We start from the raw sequence: 22,401 nt of genomic DNA, 5'->3' as shown, positions 1-22,401 counted from the left end.
TTCACTTAACAACTGTGTTACTCACTTAACAACCTCAATGATTCCCTTAACAGTTGTGGCAAGAAAGGCCATCAAATGGGGCAAAACTCATTTAACAACTGTCTCAATTTGGGCTCAATTGCTAGTCAAGGACTACCTGTATTTTATCTGTAATCCGAAGAACAAAAACACCTGGACTTTTTATTTGAATGTATGTTGTGACACTTACTCATAACAATACTTCTAGTGTTTGTGTGTGTGTGTTGCCTCAGATGATTCATATTCAAATGTGACATAAATTCAGACCCCAAAGGTTGTGCCAGAGCACTTTCTGAGTAATATGTGCTTTTGTTCTGCATGTAAATTTCTCTTACCGTATCTGTAGCAAAAAAAAATGCTGTCTGGGTTTTACTGGTGACTTCTTCACTTTCGTTCGCTCAGTCAATTTTCCCATTCTGTTTCTCCACCGTGTGACAATGTCCAACAGGCTGCCACCTGGAAGAAAGTGGTAGATTTTTATGCAGTCCATCTTGGGTTGGGAATAAATAGCTGGAGCCATTGATCTTATTAACCTCTAATGTGCCATTTTATTTGGGCAAATTCCAGGAGACAGTGGAAGAAGGGGGAAGGGGCTGGGGTCCTATGGTCCATGGGGTTGCAAAGAGTCAGACATGGCTTAGTTACTGAACAATAAGGGGTTAGTATGTTGTGTGAACTTATCTGCTGAGGTTCGTTCACCAGATTTAAGCGTGTGAAGCCAGTTAACTGGCTAGAACTTAGAACATAGACTCATAGGGCTGGAAGGGACCTTGGAGGTCTTCTAGTCCAACTCCCTACCCAAGGCAGGAGACCTATCCCAGTCAAATAGTTGTCCAGTCTATTTTTTAACACTTCCGGTGATGGAACACCCAAAACATCTGGAGGCAAGCTAGTCCATTGATTAATTGCTCTCACTGTCAGAAAATGTCTCCTTATTTCTAGAGATTGTATCTCTCTTTGACAAGCTTCCACCCATTACTTCTCGACCTGCCCTCTGGTACCCAGCCTAGAGAGTAAGTCAATCCCCTCATTTTGTGACAGCTCCTCAAGTACTAAACAAACCATGGTTTAGCATAATGTGTAAATGCAATCAGTTGCAGACTTAGTAGAGATTTTAGCAATAAAAAGCCCTTTGGGGCAGAAGTCTAGGGTCTCACTGAGGAGAATGTACAGTATACAAGTGATCCTCCATGTACCAGGAAGGTTTATTCCATAGTTATCATGTAAACCTGCAGGCTGGGAATTACAAGAGTTGAAATCAACTCATCTGAAGGGAATTAGAAACATGTTGCTTTTGTCAATAGACAAAAATAAAGCTCCGGGATTTTGATACATTGGGCATTAGGCTGTAACACACACAAATGTAAACAGGAGAATTTTAAACATAGTACTTAAATGTTACCTTCAAGTATGTTTATTACAATAACAATTCTTCAAACCTTCCTCTTAACTCCACAATTTACAGTGAAAATAGAGGAAAGAAGCAGGATCTGTTTAGTGTAAGGATTATGTCTGATACTAAATTGTAACATGGCCGTGCAAATAAGAGGGAGGAATTTTAACTGTACTTAGAAGCTGCCTTCAGGCATTTTATCATTGCAAATAATGTTTCAAGGCTTCCAATTAAATCCTGATTTAATTTACAATCAAAAGGGAAGCCGTAACTTTGAATCAAGAGAATTAAATCAAGCTTGACTCCTGGTGCACAAATTCTTGGAAGTGTCGGGATATTTGGCTTGAACAAATCGACACATCACTTAAATAAAACTGAATTGGTATCATGATCTTCAAGTGTGCTTAAATCCCTTTTTTTTACAGACGATGCCCAGTAAGGGTTGGGATGAAACTTCTTAAAGTTGGAAATGAAATACTTGGGAGGAGATACTGACTTTCTATGTTCTGGGTTAGTTGCACTATTTTGTTAATCCATGTTTGGATATGAGGTCAGACTTCAGCTTGTGAAGGTGGGGTTAAATTACCACCCCGAAAATGTGGATTTCACCAAAAACTCTGGGCTTATTCTGCAACTGAAAAGCATGTCTTATTCCAATAGAAAAACTCCGTTCCACCTTATTTTCAAATCCCCAACAGAGGACCTGGGTCAGCTCACACGCAAGCTGGCTTTCTGTCCACGTAATGGAAATTCCAATTAATATTTCTCCCTGGATTCAATATTCATTTTGCGCTGTAAGAACAGAGTTTTCAGTTTCATGGCTCACGGCCTTATTATTTGCCTCGCTCATTAGTTTTCCTTTTTTTCCCCGCCTCTTTTTTTTTCCAAGAAGGCTTCACCTTCTTCTCTTCCCATTTTATTTGTTGTGGTTATTATTAAAGCTGCTAAAAACTGAGGAGAAGAAGAAGAAAAAAAAGTCACCGGCTCCTCACTTCAAGGCCAGGTTTTTCCTGCAACGGCATGGAGGTGGTTGGCGTTGCTTTCTACTGCACCCTCCATCTTTTTTTTTTTTTTTAATAGAAGGCCGTTCTGGGCTCTCCTGGTGGTCTCCCATCCCTCGGCTCAGCCTCCAAGCCCAAACAAGACGCAATGCTGCACAGCAGGGCACCCAGGAGGCGGCTGCCGGGCGTCAGGGCCTCCAAAGTCGGGCGTATGAATCACTACAGCCCACTACAAGCGACTGGGAAGCGAGGGCGGCTTAGTTTGTGAGGCAGCCGTGAGGCCGCGGCCTTCTCCGCCCGTCAGGTTTCAGTGCAGGCCGCTCCCCTTAGCGACCATCCGAAGAGGCCTTAGCAACGCGGGCCGAGGCGGAGCTCCCGCGCGGAACTCTCGCCCCTCCTCTCGCGAGAGCAGAGCGAGCCAGGGCGCCAAGCGCGAAATTGCGGCTGCGCGGAGTTTCCGGAGGGAAAGAGAGAGAGAGAGAATGGAACGTTCGGCGGAGGCAGCGGCGACGACGGTGGCCGGGAGGAGCGCGAACTTACCTTGGTAGGGGGAGAGGAAAAAAAAAAAAGGAAAAGAACGGGCGGGGGAGAGGATGCTCCGTTGCTAGGAGACGGGCTGGGTTCCTCTAGTCTAGGTTTCTGCATTCCCTTCTAGGGGGCGGGGTTTAGCCCAGAGGTATGTCCAGGCATGCATTCTGCAAAGAATGTGCTCCTGAGCATGTGCAGAGCGTTGCTCTACCTTCCCGACTGGGGCTGGGGTGTTTCCTGCTATGCTTGCAAAAGCTGCCGGGGGTGGGGGGCTTGCAATAGGGCGCCTGATTGGGGGCAAAGGAGCCCCAGGAATTGTTCAGGGGGTGCATCACCCTTACCCCCCACCCTTAAAGGGGCATTTTGCACAGAGATGGAAGAGAATAGAACAAGACTAGAGTTGGAAGGGACCTTGGAGGTCCTCTAGTCCAACCCCCTGCTCAGGCAGGAAGCTATACCATTTCAGACAAGTGGTTGTCCAGTCTCTTCTTAAAAACCACCAGTGATGAAGCATCCATAGCTTACAACCGTGGCAGCATCCCCATGGTCACGTGATCAAAATCCAGATGCTTGGCCACTGACTCACATTTATGACGGTCGCAGTGTCCCTGGGGTCACGTGATCCTCTTTTGCGACCTTCTGACAAGCAAAATCAAGGGCGGGGGGAAGCTGGATCTGCTTAACAGCCGTGTTGCTAACTTCTCTGCACTCTTTCACTTGATCACTGTGGCAGGAAAGGTGGTAAAATGGGCTAAAATTCACTTAATAACTATCTCATTTAGCAACAGAAATTTTGGACTCAACTCGGGTCGTAAGTAGACCCATTGGAGCGAAGCAGAGCTGTGCGTTTTCTTGACCTCCTAACACTTTCTCTGCAGTCTTTTTGACGACTCCTTTCTCTTTCCTTAGCTCAGATCTTATAATAATAATGATAAAGTTGGAAGGGACCTCGGAGGTCATCTAGTTCAACCTCCTGCTCAGGCAGGAAACCCCATACCATTTCGGACAAACCAGTTGTTGGGAAAGACGGGTTCTCCGGTTGTGAAAATCTGCATTTTTATTTTGATTGACAGGGTAGAGAAGTACCGGCCTCAGACCCTCGGGGATCTGATATCTCACGAGGATATTCTGAATACCAGTAAGTATTCAATGGCTGGGCAAATATCTGAATGGATCTTTACCGACGTGCATCTCCCTCTCAGTTTTGAGTTCCCGGTGAAGGAGACTTCCGTTGCCATCCTTCCCAACCTGTATGGACTCTATAATAAAGGGTTGTTAATGATAATTAAATTAGCACTGAGTTGCTTTTATGACTCTTGCTTGTGGTTATTGTTATTGCCCCAGTTCTGAAAAAGTAAACTCCGTTTACAAAATAGGGTTTCTTTGTTTTTTTCAAAACGTTGTTTTTCCACATTTTCCAGCCCTGCCAAATAACCTCTTATATTTATTTATCGTCTAGGGGATGGCTCCCCCTATATTACTTCTCAGGTTTCTAAATTTCTTTTAAGAGCTGTAACTATTAGAGGAGGACGTTGTAATTCCCTTTAGCCAAGGCTTCTGGTGTTTAATTGTTTGTGATTATATTTTTCTTGTGTTTTTTTTTCTTTTTTGTTGCACTTGCATTTTGGTCTGTGACCGCAAAATAAAAATTATTATTATATTTATTTATTTCCTAATTCTTTCACAGACCTCACCAGATAGATCATCTCCTATATTCTATCAAATCCTTGCTGTTGTGCATCCCTAATGAAAAACCCTACTGCTCTATGCAATCACATGTAGATCCTAATTTGCATAAATCTATAAAGGCAGAATGTAACTCTTTCCCCCCCTCCCCACCCCCTCTTTGAGCCGGTCTGCTTCCAGGCCAATCAATAAACCAATCTGTATTGCTGTGTAATTACATCTTGGTCTCTGGTTCAAATGGGCCTCTGGGAAAATTCTCCTGCAAGTTGGTTGAAGGCAAGAAATTCAGTACAGATAGTTGAGTGGCATGGTGAAAAAGAGAGAGATCCAAGAGAGAAGCCCATCTTGAAAACAACCCCCATAGTAAAGCAGGAAGGTGCTGTATGCATAGGGGAAATCACATATTAGTATTATTATTATAGATTGTCGCACAATCCTCCCGATGTTTAGACTGGGTTGGGCATTTTTGTCCCCCTCGCAAGTACCTGGAATAAGCACATGTTGCTTGATGTTGATGGTGTTAAAGGTTGCATCGCAGGATGTCAGCCGTTCCAAGTCAAACTGCCTTTTGCAATTGACCGATGGGGATTCTGTCAATGTCGATGGCCTTCAAGTAGTGCTCCAGCACGTGCTCTTAAAATGCAAGCATCTATGAGGCACCCTAGAATTGGAGGAATACAAAAAAACCCAAAACCTTACAGGTAAAATAGAAGTGATTTGTAAGCCAAGCTAAAGGTTTATTGCTTGTCGCTTGGGGCAGTCATACAACGCCATCTCTGCTCTCTCTCTCTCAACCAGTACAGAAGTTTATCAGTGAGGACCGGCTGCCTCATCTCCTCCTTTATGGACCTCCAGGGACCGGCAAGACATCTACGATTCTCGCCTGCGCTAAACAGCTTTACAAAGCGAAAGAATTTGGCTCAATGGTTTTAGAGGTAACTGCTTCTGTTGTCTTAACTAGGCGTTGATCGCTTTTCCAGTGAGTGCAGCCCTCTCTAAGCGGTTTTACAGAATCAGCACATTGTCCCCAACAATCTGGGTCCTCATTTTACCGACCTCAGAAGGAGGGAAAGCTGAGTCAACTTTGAGCCGGTCAGGATCAAACTGCCGGCAGTCGGCAGAGTTAGCCTGCAATACTGCATTCTAACCACTACGTCACCACGGCTCTTACCGTATGTTCCTTTGTTTAGCTGAATGCTTCTGACGACCGAGGCATTGATACCGTCCGAGGGCCTATCCTGAACTTTGCCAGCACCAGAACCATCTTCAAGTAAGCACCTCTGAGACTTCTCTGAAAATTGAATTCCTTGGAAAAAGATAATTTTCTGGCCAGATGTATGTCTGTCTTATCTATTGTCTCCTACAACTAGATGGGTTTAATCAATAATCAAGGGATATACTGATGTCCACTGCATTTTAGAGTCCCCAGTTCTTGTTTCTCTGTTGTATTAGGAAAGGTTTTAAGCTGGTGATTCTGGATGAAGCCGACGCCATGACGCAGGATGCTCAGAATGCCCTCAGGCGTGGTGAGTTGATGCCCCATCCAGAAAGGGATGCTGGGAAGATCATCAGCACCCAGACACAATTCCAGTTGAGCTTCAATGGCAGCCATCTTGATCTGCTGTCCCAATAAAATTGCTGATTGTCTGTCTTCATTGTAGCCACGAATTTAGTTTTTCTCTGTTTCTACGGGGCATTGAAAAATGATTTTCTTTTTAGTTCAGAATTGTATTAATTTTAACAAAGCACAAAATACAAATGTACAAAAAAAGATGAAGATAAAATAGAATAGGAAAAAGGGGAAGAGAGTATAAAGTGTAGGGTAGAGGAGGAAAAGAAGTGGGGGGAAGCGTTGACTTCCAACTCACTTTGGTGCAGTAGAACAAGATAATAACATGAAGCGTTTTACTTTTATGTAATAGTATATACTAGCCGTTTCTGTAACACCAAACCTATCTAATCAGCAAAACCTAAAATCAAAGTTTCATTTTGGTCTCCCACAAGCAGAAAGTCCAGAAGAGGTTTCCGAGTGGAAGCAAAATGAATTGTGTTCTTTTCTTTCATCAAAGTGGCCAATTTAGCCATCTCTGCTAACTCCCATCAACGTTTGCAGCCAGCCAGTCGTCCGTTGTGGAGGCTATTGAAAAACAATTTTTATTTTCCCTTCCCTATTTTTCCTACTATTTGCTTTTGTCTTTTTTTTTTGTTATAACATAAACTAATAAAACTGTCTAAATTGAAAAAAAAAATGTTTTGGATAAGGCGGCCTCCAAAGGCGTGCCATATAAACGTTTGGTTTTTATATCTTTCTCAGTGATTGAGAAGTTCACCGAGAACACCCGATTTTGCTTGATCTGCAACTACCTTTCCAAAATAATCCCAGCTCTACAATCCAGATGCACCAGGTTCCGGTTTGGCCCTTTGACGCAGGAACTCATGATTCCTCGGTTGAAGCATGTTATTGAGAAGGAGAAGTGAGTAAAAAGTCTCGGGGACTGACAGCAGGAGTCAAGAGATCCGGCTGTTCCAATTTTCTGGCTTCCTAACCATGATTTCTCTGCAAAGTGTTGCATCTGCCCCATCAACTCATGGTTGGGAATATCAGTTAGCCTGCTCTGAAGAGAAGGACTAGGGGGTGACATGATAACAATCTTCCAATATATGAGGGGCTGCCACAGAGAAGAGGGGGTCAACCTATTCTCCAAAGGACCTGAAGGCAGAACAAGAAGCAACGGATGGAAATTAACCAAGAGAGAAGCAACCTAGAACTAAGGAGGAATTTCCTGACAGTGAGAACAATTAAGAGAAGGACTAGGAAGTGACATGATAGCAGTCTTCCAATATTTGAGGGGAAGTCACAGAGAAGTGGGGGTCAACCTATTCTCTAAAGCACCTGAGGGCAGGACAAGACGATGGAAGCTTATCAAGGAGACATCCAAACTAGAACTAAGGAGAAATTTCCTGACTGTGAGAAGAGTCAGGTTTTCATGGTTGTGTGACCTATTGTGTAGACTCACTGGGAGGGGGTGGTTTGCGGAAAACAGCAGGGTTCTTGGCGGCCTATCGAATTCCTCTTCTGCTCTTTCAGTGTTGATGTAAGTCATGATGGAATGAAAGCCTTGGTGACGCTGTCCAACGGCGATATGCGCCGATCTCTGAACATCTTGCAGGTATGGCGTCCATGCAGGTACGGCTTCCTCTTTCTCACCTGCGACTGATGTCAACGCTAACATTGCTTTGACAACAGTTAGAGATGCAACCATTTTCTTCTTGTGTTTTACTTTTAGAGTTAGATGATGCTATCTATCTCTATCTCTATCTATCTACCTATTATCCATATCTAAATCTATCATCTATCTACCTATTATCTATATATGTCTATCTATCTACCTATTATCCATATCTATATCTATCATCTACCTATTATCTATATCTATCTACCTACCTATTATCCATATCTATATCTATCATCTACCTATTATCTATATCTATCTATCTACCTACCTATTATCCATATCTATATCTATCATCTGTCTGTCTATTCATCTATCATCTATATCTGTCCGTCCGTCCATCCATCCATCCATCCTTCTGACCCTCTTAAACCAGCAACTGGATTTCGCTAGGTAAACAGCCTTCCTTGCGCAAGCAAAACTCTGGTTTCTCATCTCTTCCTTCCTCCTTGCAGAGCACCTACATGGCTTTTGGGAAAGTGACCGAAGAGACCGTTTACACCTGCACGGGGCAGCCTCTCAAATCCGATATCGCCAACATCCTGGACTGGATGCTGAATCTGGATTTCACTTCTGCCTACCGCAGTATCCTTCAAACGTGAATCAATGTGCAGTTGGCTTAATGGGATGGGATGGGACAGGTCAGGATAAAGGTAAAAGGACTTTGGGGTGCCGGTGTGTTGTTGTTTTTTTATTTTGCCAAAGAATTTACTCCAGGAAGGCTGGATGAGACAGAAATTGTATGGCAGCATTTTGCCAATCACTTCTAGTGCAGATGCATATAATATCCTTCAAAGAGGAATCAATGTGCAGGTGGCTTACTGGGATGGGATAGGATTTTAGAAAGAAGAGCAAAAGGATGTAATTTAGAAAGAGAGGTCAAATATATTTGTATTAACAGACTGGACAACCATTTTGTCTAGGATGGTATATGGTCTCCTGCCTTGAGCAGAGGGTTAGACTAGAAGACCTCTGAGGTCCCCTCCAGCCTTATGATTCTATGTTCTGTAACCGCTGGGAAGAATATCGGAAGCCCCTTAATATTTTTTACTTGCCATCTTTTTCCCCTTTTTTTCTACTTTCTTTTTTTAATTGCACTTTTAGCTTTTTCTTTGATTTTTTTCCCTCCTCTTTTCCTTTCCTCTGTTCCATTTTAGCTTCTGTTGGGTCTTATCGCTGCTAGACCTTTCTATTAAAAAAAGTCATGGCTCTCCTTGACGTTTTGTTCAGATATCTTGGAACTGAAAACCCTGAAAGGCTTGGCTTTGCAAGACATTTTAACAGAAATTCATTTGTTTGTTCATCGAGGTAAAAGGACTTTGGGGGAGCTAGTGTGTCGGGTTTTTTTTTTATTTTGCCAAAATTTTTAACTCCAGGAAGGCTGGAGAAGAGAGAAATTTTATGGCATCATTTTGCCAACCTCTTCTGGTGCAGATGCATAGAATATCCCAGCTTGCAGAAATTATAACTGAATGTCTGTGTGTGTGTGCATGTGTGTGTGTGTTTGTGTCGGTAAAACGAGGACCCAGATTGTTGGGGAAATATGCTGACTCTTTCAACCTCCCAGAGAGTTTTGTAAAGCACTATAAAACGGTATATAAGTCTAAAAGCTATTGCTATTTAAGGTACAAAGAAGGGCAATCATTTTTGTAAAATGCGGTCTGTGCTCTCTCATTGTCCTACAGTTGATTTCCCAACATCTGTTCGGATCCAGCTGCTGATCAAGATGGCAGATGTGGAGTGAGTATTCTTTAGTGCATTTTCCCCCCCACACACATATTTAGGACCAATGTAGACAGAGGCTAAGATCTTATTGTGCATTGACTTCCAATCTCTAGTATAAAAAAAAAAAAAGCACACCTGTAATTTTACCTATGGAGCGGTTTGCACAATTTGGGAAAATGAAAGAGAACTAGGGAAGCCTCTGATTCAGTCTAAGGTTTCTCTGTGCACTGTGATTGAGGCTAGGGAATTCTGGGAGTTGAAGTCCACGAACCTTACAGTTGCCAAGGTTCGTTCAGCCTGCACTGTGAGATCTAGAAGCTTGCTTCCTGACACAAAGCTGAATTTTCCTTATCTAGGAAGCGCAGAGAACCAGCATCACGGAACTGTACAGGATCAAAGCTTGCTGTGTGGTTCGCCTTAACGCATTTTCACGCCAACTTGAAGATTCTTTAACACTGTAGGATATTTCTTTTTACAGGCTAAATATGTTACTTTTGTCCTGCTTAAGATGGATCATCTCCTGTTCCACTGTCTTTCAGACACCGCCTGGCTGCGGGGACAAATGAGAAGATCCAACTGGGGTCTCTTGTAGCTGCCTTCCAAGTGACCAGAGATCTGATTGCAGCCGAGGCTTGACCAAGCTACTCTTCCCACTGCTTGATCTACAACCTGGGTACCTAATGGTTCTCCTTAACAACTCATCTGAACCATTCCTGTGGTTCTGAATATCCTACAGCATGATGTTCTCAGGATCTTTCAGAAGAACTTAATCCTCTCTAACCAATCTGGACAGAATCAATGCCGGTCTAGATAAACGAGAAATGTTCTTCAAGACGCCACAGAAGGACTGTTCTCTTTTATTATGTCTCCAGAATCGCATAATTGGTTCACAACGTCTCAATAGATTCACCTCATTCGATTAAGCTGCACCCCGATCCCCCACCAATCTCGTTTAAAATAAATCCACTTATATGAAAGTATTTACGCACAATCGTAGAGTTGTAAGAGACCTCAGAGGTCATTTAGTCCAACTGCTGCTGAATTCTGTTTAAAGACATCAAGGGATTAGGAGTTGGGCTATTCCACTGGCTGACAGCTCTCATTATAAGGAAATTCCTAAAATCTGCCTCCAGGCAAGATATGGGTCCTCTCTCCCACCATCTGATAGAGGATTCAGATCTCGATCAGGCTAATTTACACCAGCTGAGCAGAAAAAAAATGTCTCTTTTTGATTTCCCTCTGCCCTAAAATTCTTCGCATCCTGTCTGCAATTTCACAAGCTGGCCACTTATTAAAACTCTTTAACGGTGCAATTTGCACATTTCCTCCATCTAGGGAATTCCTGGGTCCTCCGAAACATCACCCACACTTCTGTGTTTCTGTTCCTAACACAAGGAATCTCCCATTGCTCATCAATCATTGCTCTCTGATCAGCCGGGGGGAGGGGGGAGACCCCAAATTGCTCTGAAATCGTTAATCCTAAAATGTACCTCTTGCTTAGTTATTGACAAAGCGTTTCCCCATTCAAGCCAGCAAAAAAAAAGCAGAGCTTTTTGATTTCCACGGCATGAGCTTAAAAGCTTTATCCAGCAGCGTATTGATGCGGGAAAGATTTCCAATTCCACCTTTGCATTAATGGAGAAGACCCAAACCTGGTTTTTCCTAGACGATGGACAAACAGGAACCAAAAGCACTCCGGAATGACCCCCCAAAAAGTGACTAAATAATGACACTCATTGTTTCCTTCTGTGTCCTGAGGTGCTTTTTTTTTTAAATTATTTTTTAAACGTCCGAGAGGAAGCTGTGGGTGTCAAGCCCGCATCCCAGTAAATCTAAGTCTGGGAAAAGGTAACTGGCCAACTTTAGTATGCCCAAAAACTCTATATATAAATTAATTTCTTCCAGGCAGCTAGTGCAGAAAAAGAGTTTGCCAGCAGCATCCTTTGTCCTTTTCTCAGCTAGGAAATTACATTTCATCGCTTCACCTCCCAAAGAGTAAGTTTTTTTGTCTTGCGTGTGCGCAACACCAGGCCGTGCGAGAAACGGACGGAGCGGAGCAGCGTCTCCGTTGAGCCAACATCATAAAGTCTTGTAGGTGAGGAACTCCTTCATCTTCTTGGGAATGCTCAGTGCCTGAACTTGGTAGCTTGTGAAGCAGCCGCGGAGGACTTTCCGACATAAGTGCTTCAGAGAAGAGAGAGCGTGTGGAGCTGTCCAAAATTGGGCGTGACCGTCTCTTGTCCTGCAAGAGGAAGAGACAGAAACTTGAGTTCATTCATTAGTCGACGCAGCAGGGGGGGCAGCACAAGGCAAAGTCTCAAAACAAAATTAAGCTGAGATGGACTTGATTAAGGTTGGAACAAGGGTCAACAAGTCCAGGATATCAGTAGAAGAGGCTCTTTGTAGCTCAGGGTTGAACTGGGGGGTCCTTGGGGCTCTCTGAGTTAGGTGGTTTTCTTGCAGACGTTTCATTGCCCAACTAAGTAACATCATCAATGCTAGAAGGGAGTGGAATTTATGGAGGAGGACTATAATAATAATAATGATGATGATGATAATGATAAAGTTGGAAGGGACCTTGGAGGTCATCTAGTCCAACCCCCTGCTCAGGCAGGAAACCCTATACCATTTCAGACAAATGGCTGTCCAGTCTCTTCTTAAAAACGTCCAGTGTTGGGGCATTCACCGCTTCTGGAGGCAGGTTGTTCCACTGGTTAATTGCTCTAACTGTCAGGAAGTTTCTCCTTAGTTCTAGGTTGCTTCTCTCCTTGGTTAGTTTCCACCCGTTGCTCCTTGTCCTGCCTTCAGGTGCTTTGGAGAATAGCTTGACTCCCTCTTCTTTGGGGCAGCCCCTGAGATATTGGAAGACTGCTATCATGTCCCCCCTTGTCCTTCTCTTTGTTAAACTGGACCTACCCAATTCCAGCAACCGTTCCTTATATGTTTTAGCCTCCAATCCCCTAGACTGGACAAGGAAGTCCAGTTGCCTCATGAAAAAGTATCTTTGGGACTCTTCCCAGGATCGTGCAGGCTAACTCTACACTCAAGACAACTCCAAGACACAATTGGTTCAAGCAGCTACTGGCAGGTGGGTGGTTCATGAACATCCCTGCATACTCCATGCAGCTTTTCTTCCAAGATTCTTAGATCTCCTTCCCCCCCCTCCTTTGAGACAAACTCCATACGGTTCTCACCCCAAACCTACCCTGTTGCGATGATCCCACCATGTGGAAAATAAGTGCAGCAGAGGCCATTCTTCACAGGAGCAAAGGCCACAGGACTCTCAAGCTCTAATGCCCAGATCCGGAGGAGCCTGAAGGAGATAATCAAAAAAACGTTCTTGTGTTCCAAAATTGAGCCCAAGAACCTAACTAAATAAATCCAGTCTTCTTAAGCCTGTTTTGGATCCCCAGGTCCCATCCTTCCTAGCAGTGTGTGGCCTGATGGGACCTGTAGGCCAAACCATCTGGAGAACATCAGTTGACCCAAATGTTGGCCAAAGAACTCCCAGAAGGCTTGACAGCAGTTTATTATTATTATTATTATTGTTGCTGTTGTTGTTGTAATTTTTTAATTAATTTTTTCCATACAGTTCTATAGTACTTATTCAACAACGTGTTTATCTGAGTTTATCATTCACTAACACAAATTTAATTCCCATCCTTTATTTTTTTCTCCAACCATTGATAAAACAAGTCCCAAGTCTGATCGTATTCTGTTTCTTCTTTTTCTTTCGACCTCATAGTAAGTCTGTCCATTTCTGCACAATCTTAATTTTTTTTTATTATTATTTCTTCCTCTGGTGGTTAATTCTTCCTTTTTCCGATATTGTGCAAATATGATTCTTGCCGCTGTTATCGCATGTAAAATCAGATATAGATATACTTCGTTTTCTGGCATAATACCGAATAAAAAATGGGACCTACAGGGCCAAACCATTTGGAGAACATCAGCTGACCCAAATGTTGGCCAATGCTTGACGGCAGTTGAATTGAGATCTCCAAGAGAACCTTCTTGGTTTTGGACCCCACTGCTTTCATCTTTGTTAAAAATTACATCACCACCTGTACTTCCTGTATCCCCCCTACTATAGACACAGTATCTGGGATGGGACCCATAACAATGTAAGCATTTTCTGTTGCACTTTGGAGCCTCTTACCTATCGTCTGCCACTGTGGCAAGGTAGAGGCCCTCAGATGAGAAGCACACGGACCTCAGGGAGCTGGTGTGGAAGTTCCCACCCTGGTCCACTGCAGGTTGCAACGGATGGTGCCTGGGAAGAAGGACAAGCAGGTTGGAATCTTCCTACTAGCCCACCTGGTGACTATCAGCTGCTGATGAAATAAAAAAAGCCGTGAACACGCCCAGCTCAGCCCCTTGCTAAAGCTATCTAAACATGCCCATCATGACTTTTGGCAGGAGACCAACAGTTCTCCATCTCCCAGCGGTTTGTAACTTTTGAGTCCTCCTAGCTACCCTGTTGTGGTCTGTGGGAATGACCGTGAAAGAGAAGAGGAAAGAGCCATAAGCCAGTGGAACCAACAGATAAGAGTCTGTGGAGCTCCTCAGTCTTCCAGGTCAGGGTTGTCCCAAAGGTGCTTTTTTTAAGAGGCAACTGGACTTCCTTGTTTTTCTTTGAAGACATTTTCCATCTCTTCCAGGAAGCTTCTTCAGTTCCCAAAGGCAAGTGGACTTCCTTGTTTTTCCTTGAAGACGTTTCGCTTCTCACCCAAGAAGCTTCTTCCGCTCCGACTGGATGGACTCCTTGCAGACAGCTGGTCATTTGCATCCTTTTGGAGAGTTGTTGAAGCCACTTGGAGGTTTATCTGTGTCCTCAGGGTCACCTGAGTGGTGCAAATGGGTGTGGAGCCTTCTTGGCTGCAGGATGTTTTCTGCCCTGGGTCTCTTCACTGTTGAAGTCTGGCTGTTGGTGACCCTAAAGACACTTGAAAACCTCCAGGTGGCATCAGCGACTCTCCAAAAGGATGCAAATGACCAGCTGTCTGCAAGGAGTATAAATCCTTCCCTTCCCCACCATCCAGTCAGAGCTGAAGAAGCTTCTTGGATGAGAAGTGAAACGTCTTCAAAGAAAAGCATGGAAGTCCAGTTGCCTCCTGAAAAAGCCCCTTTGGGACAACAGATAAGAGGCAGCCTAGCCTGCAGCAGGAATACGGGCATGGCAAACAACTTAGTTTGTTTGGGATGTAAAGGGGACAGGAGAGAACTGTACAGTTAGTCCATTTAGTTAGTCCATTTAGTGACTGTTTGAAGTTACAGCGGCACTGAAAAAAGTGACTTAGGACCATTTTTCAGACTTACGACCGTTGCAGCATCCCCACGATCAGGTGATTTATGTTCAGATGCTTGACAACGGACTCGTGTTTATGACGGTGGCAGTGTCCAGGGGGTGTGTGTGTCATGTGATTTCCCCTTTTGCAACTTCCTGACAAGCAAAGCCAAGGAGAAATCCAGATTGACTTCACAACCGTGTTACTAACTTAACTGGCTGCGGTGACTCGGTTAACAAATGTGACCAAAAAAAAGTCGTAAAATGGGGCAAAGCTCACTTAACCATTTTCTCAGTCAGCAACATCCGTTTTTGGGCTCAAGGTTGGTCGTTAAGACAAGGGTGACCTGTACTTTGAGACTCTGCCAGATTCTGCAAATGTAATCTTACACTAAGGTGCAATTAATTCCTCCGGGCATGCTGCTCCCTGTCTACACTCCCTCCTCACGAGGCATCCCTCCGTCCACCTTCCTTACCAAAGGGATCTTAGCTTCTCCCCCGTGCAGGGATCCCAAAGGATCACACAGGTGTCGTAAGAGGCCGTGGCGAGAAGAGCCGAATCTGGAGAAAAGTCACAAGACGCAACGCAACTTTGGTGACCTTCTAGTTTCCGCAGCAGGCGATAGGAGCGCATACTCCAGAGGAGAGCCTGATAGGGTGAAAAAACGACAGAAATAAGGATCGACCTGCCTCCAGAAGCGGTGAATGCTCCAACGCTGGAAGTTTTCCAGAAGAGACTGGACAGCCATTTGTCTGAAATGGTGTAGGGTTTCCTGCCTGAGCAGGGGGTTGGACTAGATGACCTCCAAGGTCCCTTCCAACTCTGTTATTCTATTATTCTGTTAACCTATTCTCCAAAGCACCAGAAGGCAGAACAAGAAACAACAGATGGAAATTAATCAAGGAGAGAACTAAGGAGAAACTTCCTGACACTTAGAACAATTAACCAGTGGAACAACCTGCCTCCAGAAGTTGTGAGTGCTCCAACACTGGAAGTCTTTAAGAAGAGACTGGACAGGCATTTGTCTGAAATGCTAGAGGGTTTCCTGCCTAAGCGGGGGGTTGGACTAGAAGACCTACAAGGTCCCTTCCAACTTTATTATTATTATTATTATTATTATTATTATTATTATTATTATTATTATTATTATTATTATTATTATTATTATTATTATTATTATTATTATTATTATGGATCATCGCACAGTCAGCCAGATGTTCAGACTACTACTACTACTACTTCTCCTTCTCCTTTCTTCTTCTTCTTCTTCCTCTTCCTCTTCTTCTATTATTATTATTATTATTATTATTATTATTATTATTATTATTATTATTATTCCTTCTTCTTCTTCTTCTTCTTCTTCTTCTTATTATTATTATTATTATTATTATTTCTTCTTCTTCTTCTTCTTCTTATTATTATTATTATTATTATTATTATTATTATTATTATTATTATGGATCATCGCAGTCAGCCAGATGTTCAGACAACGACTACTACTACTACTACTACTACTACTATTTATTATTATTATTATTATTATTATTATTATTATTATTATTATTATTATTATTATTATTATTCATTATTATTATTCATTATTATTATTCCTTATTATTATTCCTTATTATTATTATTATTATTATTATTATTATTATTATTATTATTATTATTATTATCTTTTATTCATTAAACATGAACCTCAGTCAATTATTATTATTATTATCACCAAAGATCTATAGTACCAACCTCATTTCTCACTGACAAACCACAGGACCCTTTCTGTGTAGGCTTAAACTCACCGATTTCTCTCCAGCCACGGAGCAGAGCATCTGACCGTCGGGAGAAACGGAGCAACTGTAAACCCACTGCGAATGTCCAGAAAGCACTTTCAATTGTTTCACTAGGGAAAAAAAAATAGGAAAGAGGGAGGGGAAAGGGGGGGAGGATTAGAGAAGCCAATAGGAAATTTCAATGCCAGGGGGTCCCTTCTCCTAACAATGTCCAGCTAGCAGGGCCAACAAGCAGGGCCTTCTACGGTATGTTTCAGGGTAAAAATATATAGAAAAATCCCATTGGAGGGGGGGGGGCAAATCCATTTAGGATTAGGGTTAGGTCTCCATGAATTCGGAGAGCAAAATGGACACCGTCAATGGATTCATAGCACATCAGTATTCTTGGGAGCACACTGACTTTTTGATCTCTCTACAATACGTTTCCTGGTAAAACATACGGGGAAATCCACTTGATTCCCTGGTGGGTCCCTCCCTTTACAGTTAACAGCAATAGAGTTGGGCGGGACCTTCAAGATCATCTAGTCCAACCCCTTGCTCTCTCACTCATGAGCGAACAACGGTTAAACCTTGGGGGAACCCTAAGGTTTCATGGCACCTACAGAGTCTCTGCCACTGAAAATCGGGGGGGGGGGGGAATCTTTTTCCCATCTCATTTTGGTGGTAACCAATCCGGAAACTATGTAAAGCTTTCTCAAAAGAAAAGAATAATGATTTCTTTAAAGAAAAGGATATATTACAGTAAACCTCAGACAATAAACCTTTGGAACCCTATCCCTGCAGGGATGGGTTTTGGCTCAAAGTTTGACGTTCTTTTGCAATCATTCTGCGAGGAGGGCTCTAGACGGGACTCCTGTTGTTGCAAAGTTCGTTGGCTTCAGAGAAAAACTGGTCCCCAAGTCGTCCAGGATAGCTTCTGGCTGGCTGAGACCAGACTGGGCTTCTTACAATGCTGGAGTACCACTTTTAATGCCACAAGGGAAAGTTGTCTGACTGACCAGCAACTTCCGCAGCTCACGCTTACCATTTTGACCCAGGTCCCAAACTCGAAGTGTTTTGTCCCGGGATGCGGAGACGAGAATGGAAGAGGGGTGGCCGGGCGCAAAGCTCAGATCCCTCACCACGTCTTGGTGCCCCACGAGGTTAAAAAGCAGGGTCCCTGTCAAGAAGGGGGGAGAGCGGGCAAAAGGAAAATGAAATGGGTGTGAGGAGCAAGCAAGTTTCGGATTTGCAGGAGTCTTAAATGACGCGAGAAGCATCCATCATTTTTCCCTCGGATTGCTTTGGCAAACGAGAGAGGTGGGTTTTCACAAGGGGTCTGGAAATTCTCTGTTAAGCTTATAAATCTAAATTCAGCTCACCGGTCAAGCTGTTTACTAAACCCAAGGAGGATGTTGTCATTTTTATCTATTTCAATTCTTGCTCATTGGATCTGTCTCTTTGCTTGCCTGCCAGCCTGCCTATCCATCCATCCATCCATCCATCCATCCATCCATCCATCATCTTATCTATCAGTCATCTCGTCTATCTATCCATCTATCGATCAATCTCTATCATCTATTGTCTATCTCTCTATATATCATCTCTTTCTATCCTATCTACCTGCCTACCTACCTATAGATCTATCTATATCTATCAATCATCTAGTCTGTCTGTCTGTCTATCTACATATATCATTGCTAACATCTAACATCCATTCATAATCTGTATTTATGTATATATGCTATCTGTCTCTGTTTCTCTCTCTGTCTCTGTCTCTCTCTCTCTCTCTCTCTCTCTCCCTCTCCCCCTTGTGTCAAAGACTAGGTGTAGTAAGGCAGGATGAAGGAAGCTTCACACATGTGCCTATGTATGTAAGCAAATTTGCAAAGATTGCCTTCTGTTTCAGGAAATGAAGCCCATTTACCTGTTTCCACTTCCCAGACTTTAATCTGCCCATCGTTTAATCCCGTGGCCAGGATCAAGCAAGGAGAACTTTCCTTCCGGTGGCGATACTTGTGTGGTTGGGAGGGCAGCCAGGAACCGAAAGCCAGACCCCAGACGATCTGTCCACATTCCAATGTCTTCTCCTTGAGCCCACCGTAACCTTTCGGCTTGGTTTTCCCACCCTGGTTCTTGCGTTCCAAAGCTTTGCTGTTACTGCGGTGGAGCAGAACAAAGAAGATCAAAACAGATCGCTAAGGGAGAAATGATCCTTAAAGTTGCTGGACAGCCATTGGTCTGAAAGGGTGTTAAGATTTCCTGCCTGAGCAGGGGGTTGGACTAGAAGACCTCCAAGGTCCCTTCCCCAACTCTGTTATTCTGAATATCAGGAGTCCAAAGCACTTGGCAGTCCAAAGCAGCCTTGGAAGAGGCAGCAGCACACACACACCCGCACACACCCACACACACCCGTGTGAATACTCACTGCTCAGTCCCCTGTAAAGGCCAAGGGAGCAGCCTGACCATGCCATGGCCCTGTGACCAGGCAAACCAGGTCCCGTCGGGGGAGAAGGCCACACCCCAGGTCTCGCAGCTGGATTTCCAGTCATACTGTTGGGATTGTCCCGGCTTCAGCTCAGCCACGAGGAGGGGGTCTCCTGGGAAGAGGATAGGAAGGGAGGGAGGGAGGGAGAGTGGGTTTAGTGGCTTAAAGCACCAGGCTACAAACTGGGAGAGTAGGAGTTCTAGTCCCACCTTAGGTGAAGGGAGGGAGGGACGGAGGGATGGAGGAAGGAAAGAAGGAAGGAAGGAAGGAAGGAAGGAAGGGAAAGAAGGAAGGAAGGAAGGAAGGAAGGAAGGAAGGAAGGAAAGAAGGAAGGAAGGAAGGAAGGAAGGAAGGAAGGAAGGAGAGGGAGGGAGGGAGGAAGGAAGGAAGGAAGGAAGGAAGGAAGGAAGGAGAGGGAGGGAGGGAGGGAGGGAGGAAGGAAGGAAGGAAGGAAGGAAGGGTTTAGTAACTTAAAGCGCCAGGCTACAAACTGGGAGACCAGGAGTTCTAGTCCCACCTTAGGTGGAGGGAGGGAGGAAGGGAGGAAGGGTTTAGTAACTTAAAGCACCAGGCTACAAACTGGGAGACCCCGAGTTCTAGTCCCACCTTAGGCACAAATTCAGCCAGGGGACTTTGGGCCACTCAGTTCCCTTCTCTCAGCCTTGGGAAGAAGCAGGTGAGGGCAAACAAAGCCCAGCCAAAATCTTGCCAAGAAAACTGCGGACATTTATCCAGGCAGTTGCTACTGACTCCAAGCCACACACACACACACACACACAAAGGAAAAAAAAATAAAAAAATAAGGGGAGGAGGGAGGGGAGGGACCCAAGGATCCCTTTAAGGGTTCCCTGCAGGAGGAGACCCCTGTTTTGTCTACGGGGGGAGGAAGCCTCTCCCAGGTGCCCGAGCCCCCCTTGCCCGATTCAACCAGGGGATGGAAGGCAGAGGCGCTGCGCTGCGCTCCAGCGACCAGACTCCCGGTTCGTTTCAAGGGCCTGGGGGGGGGGGAAACGCCGGGATTTGCCCCTCGCCAAGCCCGGCTCGGCCTCCCCGGACGCGCAGGGCGAAGGGGACCGCCGCGCCCTCCACTCACCCTCCGTCACCGCCTCTCCTGCCGGCAGCGGCCGCGGCCGGCAGCGCTCGCCCGGGGCCGCTTCCATCCGGGGCCGCTTCCTCTTCCCGAGCCCGTCCCTTGTCCGGGAGGAGCCAGATGACGGACTCGGTGCGGAGGGGAAGCCGACGAGGGCGGGCTCGGGATCCGAGTCCGAGCCGGCGGCGCGCAGCCGAGAGACGGGGCGGAGAAGAAGCGGAGGAGCGCTCCGCCCCTGCGCCACTTTTGCGCCCTGGGCGCACGGCTGGTTGCGAAGGGGAGGCGTGGCGGGGCTGCAACCGGTTTACTCGGAGGAGAGTTGCGTGGGCCTGGCTCGCCTGCCGGGGCGGCCCTTGGCTGCTTTCCCCCAAGCTGGCTGCAGCTCCCATCATCCACAGCCAAGTGGCCTTTTTGGGGAGGTGGCCTGGTCCGTCCAGCTGGGGAAAGGCCGGAGTGGAGTCCTTGGCGCACTCTAAGCTTGGGGGTTTGCTTGCACATCGGCCCAATATCTCAGGGGCTGCCCCAAAGAAGAGGGAGTCAAGCTGTTCTCCAAAACGCCTGAAGGCAGGACGAGAAGCAACAGATGGAAGCTAACCAAGGAGAGAAGCAACCTGGAACTAAGGAGGAATTTTCTGACGGTGAGAAGAATTAGTCAGTGGAACGACTTGCCACCAGAAGTTGTGGGCGCTCCATCACTGGAGGTTTTTAAGAAGAGACTGGGCAGTCACTTGTCTGAAATGGTATATATAGGGTCTCCCGCTCAAGCAGGGGGCTGGACTAGGAGACCTCCAAGGTCCCTTCCAGCTTCATTCTGATTCTTTACACAACCGAGTGAGTCCATCAGAGACCTATGAAATTCGCACTCAGGATATGACTCGTGGGAAATAAAAACCTCTATATGGCTGTGTGCTTGGTTCTACGTGTTATCTAATTTTGTTAATTTTCATGTTTTCACATTAGTGTTTTTTTTCTTGTACTGTAAGAGGGTCAGTTTCAGCTTTGGAGAGTAAGATGGATGGCGTATAATTTTGATTAATAAATAAAATGCCTGCAAAAAAAAAAACCCCACCAAGCTCAGAGCTTCTGTTCTGGCAGTCCTCAATTCACTTAACAACCGGGTTACTAACTTATCAGCTGCGATGATTCACTTAACAACTGTGGCAAGAAAAGTCGTAAAGTGGGGCAAAACTCAACTTAAAGACAGCAAACAAGAATAGCTCCAGTTCTTAAAAGGTGTGAAATGAATACAAAACCTCTCATGATTCAGCTAATAACGCCCACATACCAAACACACATGCACACACCCTATAGGCAAGTCACCTTTGTATCCAAAAGCCACACTTTTATTCCATAAACAAAAGATCACACCCAGATTCACAAGGGCCAGAAGAATGTTGGCCTCTGATTGCTACCAGCCTCAAAAGGAAATAATTATTTCTTTGCAACACGCAAGAAAAGATGTCAGCTGGAAAAAGTGGCATTTTAAGGAGGAAACCTAACCCACCTGCAGGTCCATCAATAGACCCTGAGCCAGATTTGCACATTATTCTAGCATCTGACATCCAACATACAATTTGTACATGGTTCTAACCTCTATAGGTTAGTTTACAACCGTTCGTTTGTGCTCGCTTCGGCAGCACATATAGTAAAATTGGAACAGTTCATTTAGCGACTGTTCGAAGCGACAACAGCACTGGGAAAAAAGCCACTCGTGACCCTTTTTCACACTTACGACCGTTGCAGCCTCCTCCAAATTCAGATGCTTGGAAACTGGCACGGACTTACGACGGTTCGAGTGTCTTGAGGTCACACGATCCGCTTTTGCGACCTTCTGACGAGCAAAGTCGGTGCGGAAGCCACTTAACAACCGGGTTGCTATTTTAACAACTGCTATTTTAACAACAAGGTCGTAATTTGGGGCAAAGCTCACTTAGCGGCAGATATTTTGGGCTCAGTTGCGGTCGTACGTTGAGAACCAGCTGTATTCCAAACGGGCAGGCTTCGATTCTCCAGCTTCTCTGCGAAGGACAGGCTGGCTTGAGAATCCTTTAAAATATTTGGAGGGGATGAATTGGGACTATATACCTGGGCAGGTAACAGCTGCAGTTGCTCCTACAATGCAGAGGGCTGAAGGTCCCAGAAATGAGCAAGCAGAGGCATGCAGTTTAGTGATGCCAAA

The 22,401-nt window shown here is 44.9% G+C and overlaps 2 protein-coding genes across 3 annotated transcripts; one reads left to right on the top strand and one right to left on the bottom strand.

Annotated features, from left to right (window-relative positions):
• The first annotated feature begins 2,888 nt into the window (after positions 1-2,888).
• On the top strand, positions 2,889-11,006 carry RFC5 (replication factor C subunit 5). 2 transcript variants are annotated; one of them, XM_015821965.1, is made up of 11 exons: positions 2,889-2,956; positions 4,014-4,078; positions 5,425-5,561; positions 5,817-5,896; positions 6,079-6,152; positions 6,941-7,100; positions 7,715-7,796; positions 8,315-8,444; positions 9,090-9,167; positions 9,545-9,599; positions 10,124-11,006. In XM_015821965.1, the coding sequence occupies exons 1-11, from the start codon at positions 2,895-2,897 to the stop codon at positions 10,218-10,220; spliced, it is 1,020 nt and encodes a 339-aa protein (XP_015677451.1). In that variant the 5' UTR covers positions 2,889-2,894; the 3' UTR covers positions 10,221-11,006. The 2 variants fall into 2 exon arrangements, with proteins under 2 accessions (XP_015677451.1, XP_015677452.1); XM_015821966.1 differs by lacking the exon at positions 2,889-2,956 and having other exon boundaries at positions 4,054-4,078; positions 5,430-5,561.
• Positions 11,007-11,579: 573 nt separating this feature from the next.
• WSB2 (WD repeat and SOCS box containing 2) lies at positions 11,580-20,292 on the bottom strand. The gene is made up of 9 exons (XM_015821960.1): positions 20,226-20,292; positions 19,073-19,244; positions 18,572-18,804; positions 17,690-17,824; positions 16,675-16,775; positions 15,348-15,520; positions 13,744-13,857; positions 12,790-12,897; positions 11,580-11,826 (listed from the first exon to the last, which is right to left on the bottom strand). The coding sequence occupies exons 1-9, from the start codon at positions 20,290-20,292 to the stop codon at positions 11,664-11,666; spliced, it is 1,266 nt and encodes a 421-aa protein (XP_015677446.1). The 3' UTR covers positions 11,580-11,663.
• Between the last annotated feature and the right edge of the window lie 2,109 nt (positions 20,293-22,401).

The sequence above is a fragment of the Protobothrops mucrosquamatus genome, unplaced genomic scaffold (assembly GCF_001527695.2).
Source record: "Protobothrops mucrosquamatus isolate PMUCROS unplaced genomic scaffold, P.Mucros_1.0 scaffold1439, whole genome shotgun sequence".
In the NCBI taxonomy this organism is placed as follows: domain Eukaryota; kingdom Metazoa; phylum Chordata; class Lepidosauria; order Squamata; family Viperidae; genus Protobothrops; species Protobothrops mucrosquamatus.
This window is presented reverse-complemented; position numbering and strand designations above follow the sequence as displayed.